General features: G+C 41.7%; 1 protein-coding gene across 1 annotated transcript; it reads right to left on the reverse strand.

Moving 5' to 3' along the window:
* Positions 1-8,757: 8,757 nt before the first annotated feature.
* LOC142766015 (uncharacterized) lies at positions 8,758-13,511 on the reverse strand. Its single transcript, XM_075867827.1, has 4 exons — positions 13,383-13,511; positions 12,263-12,436; positions 11,081-11,188; positions 8,758-8,916 (listed from the first exon to the last, which is right to left on the reverse strand). Exons 1-4 carry the CDS (start codon positions 13,509-13,511, stop codon positions 8,776-8,778), a joined length of 552 nt encoding a protein of 183 aa, XP_075723942.1. The 3' UTR covers positions 8,758-8,775.
* Positions 13,512-15,451: the final 1,940 nt, after the last annotated feature.

Here is a 15,451-nt window from a genome sequence, read left to right on the forward strand (position 1 = left end):
CTATTAAAGAAATCCTAAGACTGGAAGGCTCCTTGCACTCGGGTTAAACTAGTCTGAACATATTTGCTGCTGTGTGGGGTCACATGGACGATAAACAAATACAAGAGTAAGACCCTGCCTATACGTCACAATTCGCAGGATTCAGCCTTAAACACTAATATTTCTTACTTACTGAGGGCTTTGGGTTCTCTCGAAGACCGGCAAGAATAGAACAGGGCAGCTCAGACGCACGCTAACTGGTTGGTCGTCTTTCTTTTCACTTTAATGGTTGCTCATACCCGCCAGATTAAATAAACTACTTTCTTCTGACAATAAAATTAAGCTATGTTTATAATAAGCTTGTTATAGGCCTAAACAAAATAAAATCACGGCAAAATAATTTAGACGAACGTATTTCGTGAGCCGCCATAAATTAATTTCAAATTCTCCTATGGCCGAGAGATATTGTGATTTCGCACCGGAGGAAGCAGGCACCCAAGAAAGAGTTTGCGCCATATAAAGGCTTTTCATTTGTTTCAAACCACTTTTGAAGAGTTGGCTTGAGCAGAGGGAACTGATCAAGAAAAATTGAATAAAATAGTCTCCTATGAGCTCCAAATATCGGGCCCAGTGGCAATAAATCTGTACCAGCAGAGAGATGATAAAACGTGGAAACATATACACGAATACGCACTTTGGTAAAATTCCTGTGTTTTGCTTGCATGAGAAAAGAAGTCGTCAATATCAGGTGGATGGTTCTCCCCTTTATTTTCAATGGATGAGCTGTACATTACCACTTCAAGGTTTGCCCAACGTTTAGTGCGAATGACCCCAGTACTGCTCGCAGAGACAGTCGCTCTTCAATGCACTCGATTGTCTGGACAAACAATTTCTTTCGTGAGCCACGGACAAAGCAAAACTTGGGTTTTCGTTATCATCCTGGGGCGGCTATTACATGAATTGACAAGGAGGAGGAATAAACTTTATTATTCAAAAAGGGGAGGAGAAATGGGGGAAACCAAGTTTGTTGGGGACGAGGTTGGGGTCCAAGGGGCCGCAACACAAGCAGACCAGTCCGCCAGTTTGCCTTGTATATGCAAATTTGCAAAGAGTAAAAGCGAGCCTGGGTACGCCACCTAGCAGCTATCGGACCATTTCTCGCTCGGCCGCGAAAAGGCTCGAGTGGCCATGCTTTCTGTATGTAGCATATTACTTTAAGCGAATAGTATATACGCATATACACTATAGCGCTTACAACGCATTAGCACATTCTATGGGCACAGTCCAGTTTACACAGCGCGATCACACCGTGAATTAAGTTTGTACAGATAGTGGCAAGGAGCTATAATAACTGAAATTCAATATTATTTGTCCCATCGAGAATATAAAAGGAAGGCTATATCAACAGTAGTATTTTTCGCAGTAAATCATGTATGATTAAAATCACAAAAAGGTGAAATTTCAAAGTGGTGTGCAAAATGACACATTATACAGTGCCACCATGAGAACACACAACCAAACAATTTCATTAACAACAAAATCATGGACGAGATTACCGCTAAATAACCATTTGAATGAGTCAGTGATAAGAAGGAGTATATATATATTAAATAAATAATTGTAGAAGAATAAAATAATCACCAGACGTCACGTGATGCCCGTGAATGTTTTTAAATTGAAATTTCCACCCACTACAAAGAGCTAAGCCACGTATATACTCAGGTATTCGACATACAATCGAGAAACGCATGCCAAAGTTTTATTGTTGCTAAAAAATAAAAATGAAGCATTCATGTTGGATAACATAAGGCTGATCGCACTGACATCAAACTTAGTGAAATCGATTGAGAGAACCATCAATGTACAAATTAATGAACTAATTATTATGAGGTCAATTCTAAGCCCTTGTCAAATTGGGTTCAGGGCTGGTTGTTCAATTTGGGATGCCCACGTTGATTTAGAAAGTCGGCCTTAATTAGCTCAGCTACATAAAAAAATATGCAGCTTTAGTTACCTCATACATCGCTAAAGCATATGATACCATGGAGCACTGTAATTTGATAGATCGATTAGAATACCTTGATTTTCCATCATACATAGTAGCGTGGGTTCACAATTTTCTCGCAGACAGGAAATTTCATTCTTTAAAGATGGAAGATGGATTTTCATCATCTACTCATACCCAAACGAAGGGAGTACCGCAAGGCTTCGTGCTTTCCCAGGTGCTATTTAATTTACTAATGAGCACCATTCCACGTAAACAGGATATACCAACTCATGTTTATGCATACGATTTCGCATTTTTTGCAATGGCAGATAACACTCAGACCTTATATGGACTGCTTCATACTTACCTTAATGTATTGGAGAGCTGGATCGATGGCAACTGCTTTCTACTTAATCCGAGTAAATGTGCCCTCCTTGTTTTCTCGCTGCAATACCTTGTGAAAATCTCTCTGTCTTACCATCATGAGGACATACCACAGGTGTAATCTGTTAAATACCTTGGAGAAATTATTTATTGCCATATTACGTAGGCTAAACAACTACCGCATAGGTATGAGAAGTGACATATTGGTAATGATATATCGCATGTACGTTCGTCCTATTTTGGAAATTGGTTGTGTACTTTCCTCTGGAGTTCCAGCTTACAAGTTTCGGCCTCTCAGTATTCTGGAAAAAAAAGCTTTGCGCTTATGCCATGGCCCTCCCAAAACAGTTGCTAACAATGTGTTGTATCTGGAATCGATGTTCCCTCCGCTTTCTTGTACAATTCGCCTTCTGACTGGTCAAACAATCTTAAGAATTTAAGAATCATCATTACGACATTCAAAAACAGCCTTTATTTTCACCCCGGAATTATTTTTTGGTGCTAGATGGCCGCGAGTGCAGACCCCACAAATTATATTTGTGCAACATTTACTGGAGCCTCCAAACGTACGTATATGCGACATCATGCCGAGTCCTGATAACTCAGCCCCGGTGGAAATCCCATTTGACGACATTTTTCCTAATAATGCCGAAATACTTTCCCATATTATTTTGGATGGTTTACTACAAGATCACCTGCGCAATATCACAGCGAACGTTATTTTTGCTACACACGCATCGCAATATGATGAAAAATCAGGGGTTGGTATTTTCAGCCCGATTTCGGATTGAATATATTCCCTTCGACTACCCGATTTCATACTCGTTTTTATGGCTGAATTTCTGGCAGTAGTGCTTGCCTTACACAAGTTAGATACAGCAATTACATCAGCTGTCATAATAACAGATTCCCTATCTCTCTGTGCGGCGCTTTCTGTTGGTGCTGATAATCAAGTAACAAAGGCGTTACATGCACTGGTACTTGCGCATTTGAGAAAATTACGATTAGTTTGGGTGCCTGGACATAAAGGTTTATTTCTAAATGAAATAACCGATTCCATAGCTAAGTCGTCGGTCAGCGAACCGATTCTACCACACTTTCCATCATCGCTTATGTGACTGCTGCTCGATTCCGCAGACGTACGCTTATGCAAGTCTTTAACGGTTCAGCACTAACAAACTCTACAGAATATCACCATTTAATATATCCCAGGTGAAGAGACTTTTGCCGCACTCGTAAACAAGAAGTAGCTATCACAAAGCTGCGATGCCGGGTACGAAATCTAAATTTCTATTTGCACAGGTCTATAAACACCGAACGCGCACCTTCGCCATTGTGCGCATTCTGTGATGAACTGGAAACAATACATCATTTCTTTTTGAACTGCAGGTGGTTTAACACATTAAGAAAAACCCTTTTAGAAATACCTTTCCGTGGTATTGGTATGGACTTATCTGTGCCTGTCATTTTGTCTTTTGTAGCTTCTATTTCTGGTTTCTCTAATGCGACAGTATGCGCGGCCGTCCGGAAATATATTGATGAAACTAATTGGTTGACTAATTAACCAGTCCTATTATCCTAACATGTCCACATAATTATATACGTATAAAATCAACTTATTGTTCTATTCTAAGAATAAATTTGTTTATGTAAATATTTGTATGCATTACATCACGCACCACACTTTACTAGGCTATCAGTAATCTTTCTGTTTTACCTCCATTATTCCAAATCTGAACAGTAATTTTTAAACCCACTCGATTCTTGGCCAATCTCCCATTGTGGGTATGCGCCACTATCAATAGGTGAACAACAACAACAACAAACGCATATAACGCGTTGCAGTTGTCTAGCAGGTGCCTCGCTTTTCCGCAGCCTCACGAGTAATAACACAGTGGGTACTACCATACTTCCCTAAAATATGATTAATTACGGCATTGGATATCTTGCTTGCCTGTACTTGTAGTATTCCATCCCATGAGCGTTCACGGCAAACTCCAACATTTTGTTCCTCCAGTTTCGGCTGTAACTGTGCTGCGTGTTTCTCACAGGCGTACCATATCTTATTATTTTCGCTGTTTAAACGTACTCCAAAAAGTTCAACTGGAGAGGAATTCCCCGTTTCGAGTTAAAAAACTAAACGTAACTTTGTCGTGAGAGATGCGCAAATTGGTTGGCGTGGTGTTTTTGAAAACATATCTTATAATAACAAAGGTACTAAAAGCTTGAACATTATTATTCCTGGCAATGACATTGAGGATAGTGGAAAACTTGTCCCTGAAAGGACCATTTTATATTGTGTATTTTTACAGATGCACCGATTAAAACAAAACAGTGGACGAAACGCTCACAATGCAATTAGCCGCCTCTTTTCAGTGGTACATATGCTGAAATTGGTAGTTTGCGACGCCTATACTGCTGTAGCACACTTTGAAAGAATTAATCAGAATACAATTTTCTTCTTCAGACCAGCGATTGCCTCCTCCACACTTAATTCGTAGGCGCACCTATAAAGGTCAATCAGACTTAATGTATTCATATGTCGCTTAGTTGCACGTCTAATAAAATCAACAAATAATCAAGCCAAGGAAGCTATGGCATCAGCATTTCATTCACCTTCACTAAAATTTGACTCATCTACGCACTTCCAGGCATGCCACCCTCGTAGGTGACCACCTCGACGAAACTGGAAAGCAAACTCAGGGACGCCAACAATGAGTCCACCTGAACTGTTTTCGTCAAGCAGTAACAATCTGATACACCTTAATCTGGGACACCTTAATGTTTTAAGATGACGACTAAGGTGCCTTGAGCCTGGAACAGAAACACGCAGCACGAGTTATGGAAATAAAACAACTACTTAAATTAAAACGTAGGTAGCATCTGAAGTCGTAAGTGCCGGCCGGCAGCCCAAATGAACGACGCAGTTTCGTAAGAACACAACCCGTCTGATCAAAACTTGTTCGAAAAGACAAACTTTTTGGCGTCCTTACTGCGGCGTTTATAGGCGCCGCCAACTAGCTTGAAAAATAACGTGAATACTGGAAACACGCATAGAACACGTGATCACTTCCAGCCAATAAGGGCCCGGCGGGCCTTTTGAAAGTACGCGTTCGGGTTCCTCGCGGAGAATGGCAATCCAAGCCAAGTTTGAATCCGACAGATCCGACCGTTCACCAGCGTAGCGGAGCTCACAAAGCCAGTTTCGCCTCTACACGTTTTGCTAAGAAACTTCATTGTCCTAGGTATACAGCTCAATGCAACAAATGAAAAAGGAGAAGTGCTTGGTGGGAACAACACTTTAGAAGAGCTTGCGGCAGCGACGCTTCCTTGGCAGAAGGATCGGCTATCCCTGATGAAAGTGTGCACAGAAAAGCTCATTCGCTTCGGTCACTCTACCAGATCTATCTCAACAAAATTCAACCTAATTATTTTATTCATGTATAAGCGAGGTCACACTTAGGAAAGAAGACTAAAGATCGTGGCACCTGACTGGGTCGTTGTGCCTGTAACAACAACCGCCCACTCAGAGGCACTGGCAAAAAAAATTAAATTGGCCAAAAGTTTACATAAAAAACATGCAGAAAAATCGGGGGACCCTTGAAGAGTTGAAAGCGATAGTGACATTCTGTCTCTAGTGCGTACCTCAAACACTTGGTGTATGAAACCTTTTCGAACTTGCTTGCACCAACTACGTGGCCTTAAAGGTGCAGTAGGGTCTTTCACAAGCAGAGGCATGGCTGTGTGGTATAACACCCGCTTTCCACGCAAAGACCCGTGTTCCCCCTCTAACCCATATATTTTAATAACTTTATTTGAATCATTCTTGATTTTTCGGTCACGCAAAGTATCTTTTTCACTCACAACTAACGACACCGATATCTACGCCGGAACTTTTGCATAGCTACCTGTTTAACGCTATCGCGTTAAAATAAGGGAGCGAGTACAAATTTGATCAACATAGAATAGCCGACGTATTATCATCGCCGCAAACACAAATCACTGAACACAAACAAAAAGCAATACTCATTGCAACACCAAATAGCTATAAAAAAGTATATGATTTATTATCACTCCATTTTTCCTCACTAGCAGTTCTTCCTTTTATACATTTGTTGTTCGACAGTTTTTAATATGGTAGTATAGCATTTGTCAACTATAGATTGTCTTGATCCTTTTATTGTTATTGATAACATGTTCCTTAGTAAACTTTGGAGGTCATCAATATTTTCAATCTTGTGAATATTTTTTCTGTTCAAATATTCTTTCAAGAGTGTGTTAGTTTGATCACAGAGTGTTTGTGAACCCTACCTTCTCCTTATCCTATTATTTCTGTATTTAACACGTCGGAATGTATGAAGCAAATTTTTTTGCTAGTCGCGTAAGGTGAGTGAAAAGGTAGTGTTATTAGTGTGAGATGTGTCTCAAAACCCAGCAGCAATGTCTTAATTCATGTATGTTTACTATGCCCAGATTGCTTAATTGTTATTGAACAAACTGGCCGGAGGACATTTCTACGACGACGAGGTAAAAACGACGCAACGATCTGCCACATTACGAAACCCCTCGGCAAGTTGTACCACCTAACGAGAAGACGAGCTAAGAGAACGACAGCTTTGAAAATACTTTGGCTAACGTAGTGAGGCAGTCTACCACAAGGCTGCCGAATCAAGTAAGGCAGCCGTCATGGTAATTTGCCGCATGCCATTGAAACTGTCGCGACTCCGCTTGAAACAACCTGTACCACAAAGGTGGCATCCGCGGCTACTGCTCTAGCCAATAGAAATAACGAAGTCTAAAACACCTCCACGGTAGTCCTTTGATTTGCTAGAGGTCTATAGATTGCGTGTACGTGGTATACAACCGAATGTCACCTCGAGAATGTGCAGCGTCCATCTGTTACAAAAAACAAGCCATTATGTGGTGCCAAGATGTAGAGTATATCTCAGATAATAAGCTGGCGTGACCATCGGCTCAAGATTCCACCAGCTTAGCACACAGTGATAATAAATACAAACCTCGCACTGCTCAAAATATACTTGAACACCGACGTACGACAAGGATGTGTTGTGCCCCACCATAAATTCAGGCTAACAGTTCCACATCTGGAACGGTTTTATTACCTAAACTCTACATAACTGAAGTGCCAGTTGATACCAACGCTTCTCCGCATAGCATAATAATATTGGAGTAAACCTGTGGAAGCACAGTGACCTCTGATACTCACGATTCTCCTTCACTTTGTGAGTCTGTCTGCTCCCGAACAGGCTTAAGATCTGAAGGGGTCTCGAGGATCAATTCTGACGAGCAACGGCGGCCGCGTGTGTTCATAAAGAGAAAGCTCTTTGTTGACGATTCGCCATTCTTTATTTCTCAACGGTAAACGTTGTATACTGTTTCATTTCTTCCTGAGAAGCCACGCAATCGATATTAGTGCTCAGAATACATTACTTAACATCAATGCTTTATTTCGCTACCTTCGTAAAATGTATCGCTCGATAAGCTTGAACCAACACAAGATAGACACGATGCAAACCCAAAACGCATTACTGTGTCGCTGAGTGAAGCTCAAACTTTGGGTGTTGGTTGGTTGGTGTGTTCCTCAACACCTTGGCGCAGCCCACCCAGGGGGATAGGCCAAGAATAGGACGGTCCTTGCTTTTTAAATTATTTCACTTCTTGAAAGGGAGGGTCGGATTAATTAGGTAATATAGGAAATAATTTCAAGTTGTTAGATTTTTAAAAAAAGAACCTTAAAGAAACATAATAGGCACACAAAAAAGAAAAAAGAGTTCTATACCTAAAACCACTGAAGTTATCTATTTTTAGCATTCAATTCTTTTAGATTCTCGACGCTGACTATGGACACGGGTCGGTGGCCTCGAAGTGCGCCTGCCAGTTGACTGAAACTCTGACGAGCGCCAGAGAGAAGACAAAAGATGCGATTAATCGATGCCACCCTCCAAAAGTGGTTTCATGAAAAGCAGCTGCCACGAAATAAGACGCCACTAAGGTGCCTACATTTTTCCCTGTTCTTTCTTTAGTACCGACAACCATCGAGGAACCTTAGAAGAATCTCATTGGCTAACGCTCATTTTCGGCAATCATGGTCTTCTTAAGTCTTTGGCAGCACGTGGTGAAACGATTCCTCTGCTCACCGGAGGAGAAAGGCACATCTCATTCACTTAAGGATGCGTCGCTAATGTACTTGGACATAATTAGACAGATAATTGTGCCAGACGCTGGCTGTGTTTGAGAGAGGGCTGAGAGAAAATGCCGTTGTTGGTGCTTACTTAGGTAAAGGGGAAATATCTAGGCGCTATGAACGCGGCGCTCACACATCACTTACACAGCACCAAAAGCGCATTCATCGTAAACCTTATATTGATACGTGCCACTACGGGGACTTCCGCGGTTAATGTTTATTATTTGCTGGCCAGGTAGTCCCGCAGCTTCCGCTCCCTGTCGAAGCTCGAAATGCACGTTCCGGGAGTCATAGAGAAGTGAGTGTTGTACAAGAGCCAGGCGATCTTTGGTGGCAATTTTAGGCTCAACACAGCATCAACCTGTCACAAGAAGTCACAACAGAAGCACTCAACATGTAATCAACCATTTTTATGTTAATAAGGTTTAGGTAAGTAACGCTTCGTTTATTCAAACTTACATTTGATACAAAATTGCCGTGTAAGGCTGAGTAATTGCCTGACTACAAAAGTGGAGCCACATCGGGAGCAAAGCAAAATGAACACATCAGTGTACAATATAAGCGGAGAGTTCAACAGTACATATTATTCTACAAGAGTTCCAGTGTCAGAAATAATGGTGAGTAGATAACGCGAAAATGTAAACACATCTCGCTATAATACAATCATAATACAAAAATGCGTACTTTAAATAAAATAAACAGTAAACATATCCTTGCTGAAAGTACAATGCATAAAAATATAAACAGAGCTCTCTTTATATACTATATACAGTGATCGCGATCACTGGAAATATTACTGGAGTAAAATACCGTCATATATTATTCTACCACCACTACACTCTACTGCAGGGAACGTCTATCGTGAAATGAACTACCCTGACAATGAGTCAACACAAAAGCATATATATTGTAATGGAATTGCTGGCTGTCAATGTCACCCCAAAATTATTCTGGGAGGCTTCGTACAGTGCTGGGACCTGGAAATTTCGGTCACCAGCTGTTTTATATAAGGTCCCCATAGTTCCCGGGTATCGAGCATTTTCGTCTTCATCGCAAATACTGTAGGGATTGAAAGGAGTGTAAATAACAGGGACCCTGAAAGCAAGGCGACAGCGTGCGTCCTCTTCCCCTTTATTCATTGGGACTTACCCACTATTGTTGCCTTGTGCTACCGTTTGGATACTGTGCCATCTTGTATCGCATCATTGGACCCTATTTTAGCATTTGGCTATGGGTCCAAACAGTTTTTTGATCTATCATGTTGGAATTGGAAATAAAGTGAATTGAAATGAAGAATGAATTAATGAACGATTCTTTCTTGAGTTACATGCCCAGACGCTGCCTGGACTGCGAGCCTTGTTCAGGCTGTCACCTGTGTAGACTATTTTCCGCAAGGCAAATGGGCGCCACCATTTTGGGCTCTTAAGCCCATGTTTTCGTGTTTTTGCACATCGCGACGGGAATTAATAAGCCCATGAAACATCATATGAACGAACCCAACTGTTTCTGTGCGTATGCGCCTATTCTAACAATGTTCGTTGAGGTGTTCAACATACAAAACACTTAGGTTAACAAGCCACTATGGCGGCCCACACACACATTCATAAAATAGTCTATATCTAAGCCCTCGCTGCTATCAGGCTTGGCCTAATAAATAAGACAATACTGACACCAGTTTAATTTCAAACTTCCTTAGTACGAAAGTATACAAACTACTAAAAAGTGCGCTTGTTCTTAGGCTGCTTTTCTGTCGCCATATTGCCTTTTCGGAAGTATATATTCTGTTCAGCAAATGCAGCCTTTGTCCAAATCTCGAGAGCAGTGTTTTCAAAGGTCATTACCGCTTTTGTCACAAGTGGACGCATAACATGATCTGGTCATTTCATCCTTGAAGCGATGACTCAAGTATCCTGGTTTGGCAGTGTCCATTTTTTAAATAGAGAATTTCATGCGTGGAGTGAAATCCAGCTGTTGCAGTGATCCAGTCTTAGCGAATTTCCTCATATGTGATGTTATTGTCAGAAAGCATATTTATACCCATTTATTTAATTTATTGAGAGCATGTTTAAGATGACTGTGACACTTCCTGTAATTTCTGAAAGTTTATGTGCCGCATCCGCAGCTGCCATGTCACCGGTAACTATTGCATTAGAGCCACTACTGTCCAAAAAGGTGGTTTGCGTTGCGAAAAAAATGTCACAATCTTTTGTGGCATACTTGAAACTCTTCTAAATGCGAATATAGCGTTTAAAAGCAGAATCTTTTTTGCAACACAATGATTTTCCGGTGTTATTCTAAACCGTTGGAATTATTAGTGAACATTAAGATAACCAATTTTTTTCGAATTTGCTCTTTCATCTTCTTAGCTCCATGTATACATTTCAGTTTTCAAAAAATATCTCAAAAAACAAAGTCACCATATTACTGACTTAGTAATCTTCATCTTGAAATATCTCAATTAAGCAGCATAAAAAAGATCCATCAGCGCATGATCCAAAAACATCTGCATATGTTCGCAGACTCACCTTCTTTTTTATGGTATCCCAGCTGTCGTAGAAGAACACATAGTCATGGATGGCTCCCGATTCAACGACGTTGTCAAGAGTTTTCAGTCTCACGTGTGGATCGCAGACCTGCGTGTACAGGTATAGAGATATTTAATCACTGACTCGGTGCCATTAGCTGACGCCAATTTAAACAGTGACGATGCGTTTAACGCCAATCGGAAACGCGGAACTTTTTTGGCGTTCTGTGCAACATTGTTCAAGCGAAAAAAACGCATAGGGCTGCGTAAAATTCAGCGTGTCAAAACATGATAACAAGAAACAAAGTGCCTACGCTGTCTAAGGAGGAGCCTGTGATGCGCTTTTATTCGACATTTATGTCAACGTTGTTGGCATTAATTAGTTTTGCTTCTTGTCAATCAAACTCTACATTAATATATGAAATGAACGGAAGTCGCCTACTCAATTTCAGCACTAAGCTTCAAAAAAATCGCAAAGAATTTCGCATTGAAAAAAAAAGAACGACCTTGTCCTGTGCGAAATTCAACACGGTGCGGCGTCGAAAAATGTTTTTGTCTGTCGGCAGAAGTTTTTTTTTTTTTTCAGAAGTGGGTGTTAATTTTCGGTGTGGCATCTCGATGCAAGCGGGCTCACGATGGCGGTTCTTTTTTTTTTCTGTGGAAGTTGCTTGGCATTACGAAATTTTGCTGAGCTACCTCAGCGTAGCCGATAGATAGCGTCATTATCAATCTTCACTGCGCGACAACTACTACGCTGGCATTTATACAGCGTGGCTTCACTGTACTGAGAACATAACAGACAGTATCGAAACGTGCAAATTCCGATATTCATTTTATGTATGGCAAGATTTCCACGGCACACTATGTCCCTGTGTAGTATTGGTACACTTGCTCCCTGTTTCAGTAAACTATACGGGCACAGCTCAACCCTTTTAATTTCACGAAAGTGCCTCCTCCTAAAGCAGGCCTGCTCCTGCTCACACGCTGCGTGAAAGCCTCGAAAAGGGACTCCACTAAACCAGACCAGTTTACACTGCTGCGTTCTATATCATAGCGATATATGACTGAGCATACGTCATGCGAACTGGTCAAACTATAACATATGTGGGGATCGCTTTACTATTACAGCGCTTTCATATGCCATCAGCGGCTCGACCGGGTCAAGCAGGCTCTTTACACTTACCTGCTCATATCCGACTTGCGTGTACTGATCGCACGGAGCAAATAGAGCATCCTCTATTGCAGTATCATTATGCGTCAGCTTGTACAAATTGACTCCCATTTCGAACGAAAGGCCCACGTACAGGCTGCTTCTCGGGTAATGCTGCGAGTCGAGGAGCAGCTTGGAATGCCTCTCCTGCGAAGGCGATAATGTCCAAGCTGACAGTACCTTGGAACTGGAACCCGCGTTGGTGGCAGAACTCGTTATAATGTGTGTAAGGAAGGTACTCGCACAAAAGAAGAATAATTGGAGATCGCCTGGGAACCGTATTATCCACGAATACCAAAAGATATTCGAGTGCCAGGATTGTTGTTCTCAAATATTTTTTATTCCGCTGTACTGAACTTTGTATAAGAACATATTGCCACCATTGATGAACGAGCCCCTGTGACTCATACTCGTTTTGGGGCCACGAAGAAGAAGAGAACATTTTGGTTGCTCTTATTCAGGTCTACCCAGCACCTCCATCAGTAATGTCACGAGCAAAACAAGACCTACAGCCAGGAGTTCACCTAAACCAGAGCAACCAAAATGTTCTCTTCTTCTTCGCGGCCCCAAAACGAGTATGAGCCACATCGCCTCGTTCATCAATGGTGGCAATATGGAAACATGGTGAGTCCAGCCTACTTTCCCCTCAATAAAACTAGCAACATAAAAGCTTATAAAAAGTCAGAGCTACAAAAGTCTTCAAGCACAAATATAGCGACAATCATAGCCAGAGGCCGAAAAACGCGGCCTCTTCGATCTACCGTTTGAGGCGTTGCGTGTTTTATCACATAGACCATTGTGCGCTTGAGGGGAAACCAGCGCCACTTGTCTAGTTTCGCCTACCAGTGTGCGTTTGCTCGTCTTCGCTCAAAAAATAAAAACAAAGAAAGATCATGAATACCCCATCCTGAAAGTGCACAGTGCGATCTTCAAAGTGCGCTGGATAGTGCGTGTGCCGTAGGTACTATTTATTCTTGGCAATAGTTCACCAAATAAACAGGCGTAATACGACTCTGTAGGACAGACTATGTGCTAAATGTATGATTTTTTGTGGTTATTCATCGGCGGCAAGGCAAATTTTGCGGGTACTCACGATAGAGGAGAAGTTGGTGTTTGTAGTGTTCCAGACGCTCGTCGGTGCGGCGTAGCAGACCTTGTCTGTTATCTGACCTTCTTCACTGGTAACCGCGATCAGGATATCCACGTCGTAGCTGTTTGTCATTGCGATGGTAGCAAAGCAGAAAGAAATAACAGCATATTTGTCAACCTGAAAGTGCTCTCGGAAGGAACGCTTGAGTTTTTTTGTTGGTTGGTTTGTTTGTTTGTTTGTGTTCGTGTGCGTGTGTGTGTGTGTGTGTGTGTGAGAGAGAGAGAGCGTGTTTGACAGATTGTGAGATGAACAAAGAACGCCGCTATCGACACATCGAAAACATGCACTGAGCACACTGAGCATCCTCTAACTACAATACAGAAAAGTAAGATCTGAATAACCAATGACTAATAACAATTCGCCATGCTCCTCATTTAAGCGCATTCCGTTCTTTCCAGCTTTGTAACAGAAATGAGAAGAAAAAAATACAAAACCGGAATCAAACTTTGTTGTCTCATAAGTTTATTGTTTACCGGAATGCTGTTTTATTTAGGAGGAGTTATGCTTAATGCACCTCAATTTTAGGACGGTTCTCTGCCCAAGGTAATTATAAAATTTTGCATGATGTATTTTAGTGTACCCTAAGAAAAAACAAAATCAAACTTTGCCGTAATAAGTTGATTGTTTACCGGTACACTGAGAGCTATGCGTACTGCTCCTAATTCATTGTAGGCTCTTTGTCCGGGGTAATAAAAACGTTTTAGATATGTTGTTGAAATACCAGTACGCCACATTTGCCTTCTTATAAGTACACTTAATCTGCTACACCTGTAAATTGCTGCTTCTTGCACGTTTCCTAATTACGTGTACAGTAGTATTTATGCTTTAGGCGGCACTCAATTCATTGTCAAACGTCACAGAGCAATCACCGCTTTTCTACCCTGGAAGATTTCGCCGTTTGCTGCTACTTTTTCTGAAATAAATGAGAAGATCAGGCGCTGTAAGAAGGCATGGCACAGCGTTGACTTGAAGTTTCGTACATGATGATCAATTAATGAAAGAATAAGGGGTCCTACGTTAAGACAGCGTTTCATTACATCTATTTCCGGATGACATAAGTAACATGCGGAAAAACCTCGGCGTAGGATGCCTCTAACTGTCCAGCGAACAGCAGTAAGTTCAAGGAAATCAACAGGTCATCGCTAACATAAAAAAGCGAACTTAAATCAATAAGCTCAAATTGAATCATGCCGAATTTCTTATTATTCTTTGATTGAATTCAAATCGCTGCTGAAGAACACTGTTTAAAAAAATTCGCTGTCTAAATAATTTTTTTTTGGTAAGACAAACAGTTGTACACTGTCGTTTTTTATTAAAGAGAACACGCGAACGCGTGGCCTGCGCTCTGCAGTGGCTGCCTACAGCACCATATACCGACAGCAAAAGAAAACACGTTCCTTTTCAGCGTCATCTGTTGGCAAAAAAATAACAGCATATCCACGGAGAGAATGATGGATAGTGGGGCGAAGCATCCGTCCGTTTGTTCGTTCTTGCTTCCGTCCATCTATGCGTGCGTCTGTGTGGCCGCCTGTGCGTCCATCCACCCGTCCATGCGTGCGTCTGTTCATGCGCCCGCACGTTCATCCGTGCGTCCGTCACTGCTTTCTTCCATGCATCCACGCCTGCGCTCGTCCATGCGTCCATTCGTCCGTGCAGACATCCGTGCGTCCATCCTCCATCTGTCTCTGTGTCCATTCGTCCACCTAGTCAACACTCAAAGTACCACGATTTCGCATCTTTTCATATTTCTCATATAGAAGCACCGCCATCTAGTGGACATTCCAAGGACTCAACGAGAGGAGGCACACGCACACTTTCTCACGGCTTGCGCTTCGTGTCTACTTCCCACCTTTAACCACCTCGAGTTCATGGTATATACTAGTTCACTGTATTCATGGCACTGTGGCGCGACCCTCGTTAAACCTTTCTAAAACCTAGGAGGCTACGCCTAGCGAGTATAACGTTGCAAACCTTTCTTGTCTTCTATGCGTTGTTGAACAGTAAAAAAATTC

The sequence above is a fragment of the Rhipicephalus microplus genome, chromosome 6 (assembly GCF_043290135.1).
Source record: "Rhipicephalus microplus isolate Deutch F79 chromosome 6, USDA_Rmic, whole genome shotgun sequence".
Taxonomy (NCBI): Eukaryota; Metazoa; Arthropoda; class Arachnida; order Ixodida; family Ixodidae; genus Rhipicephalus; species Rhipicephalus microplus.

What these genes read in the sequence shown, in the direction of transcription:
- LOC142766015 (XM_075867827.1), bottom strand. Translation starts at nt 13,511, where the DNA reads ATGACAAACAGCTACGACGTGGATATCCTGATCGCGGTTACCAGTGAA. An exon ending in ACACCAACTTCTCCTCTATC is followed by an intron (nt 12,437 to 13,382) that starts GTGAGTACCCGC and finishes TCGCCTTCGCAG; the next exon opens with GAGAGGCATTCCAAGCTGCT. An exon ending in GGGATACCATAAAAAAGAAG is followed by an intron (nt 8,917 to 11,080) that starts GTGAGTCTGCGA and finishes TTCTTGTGACAG; the next exon opens with GTTGATGCTGTGTTGAGCCT.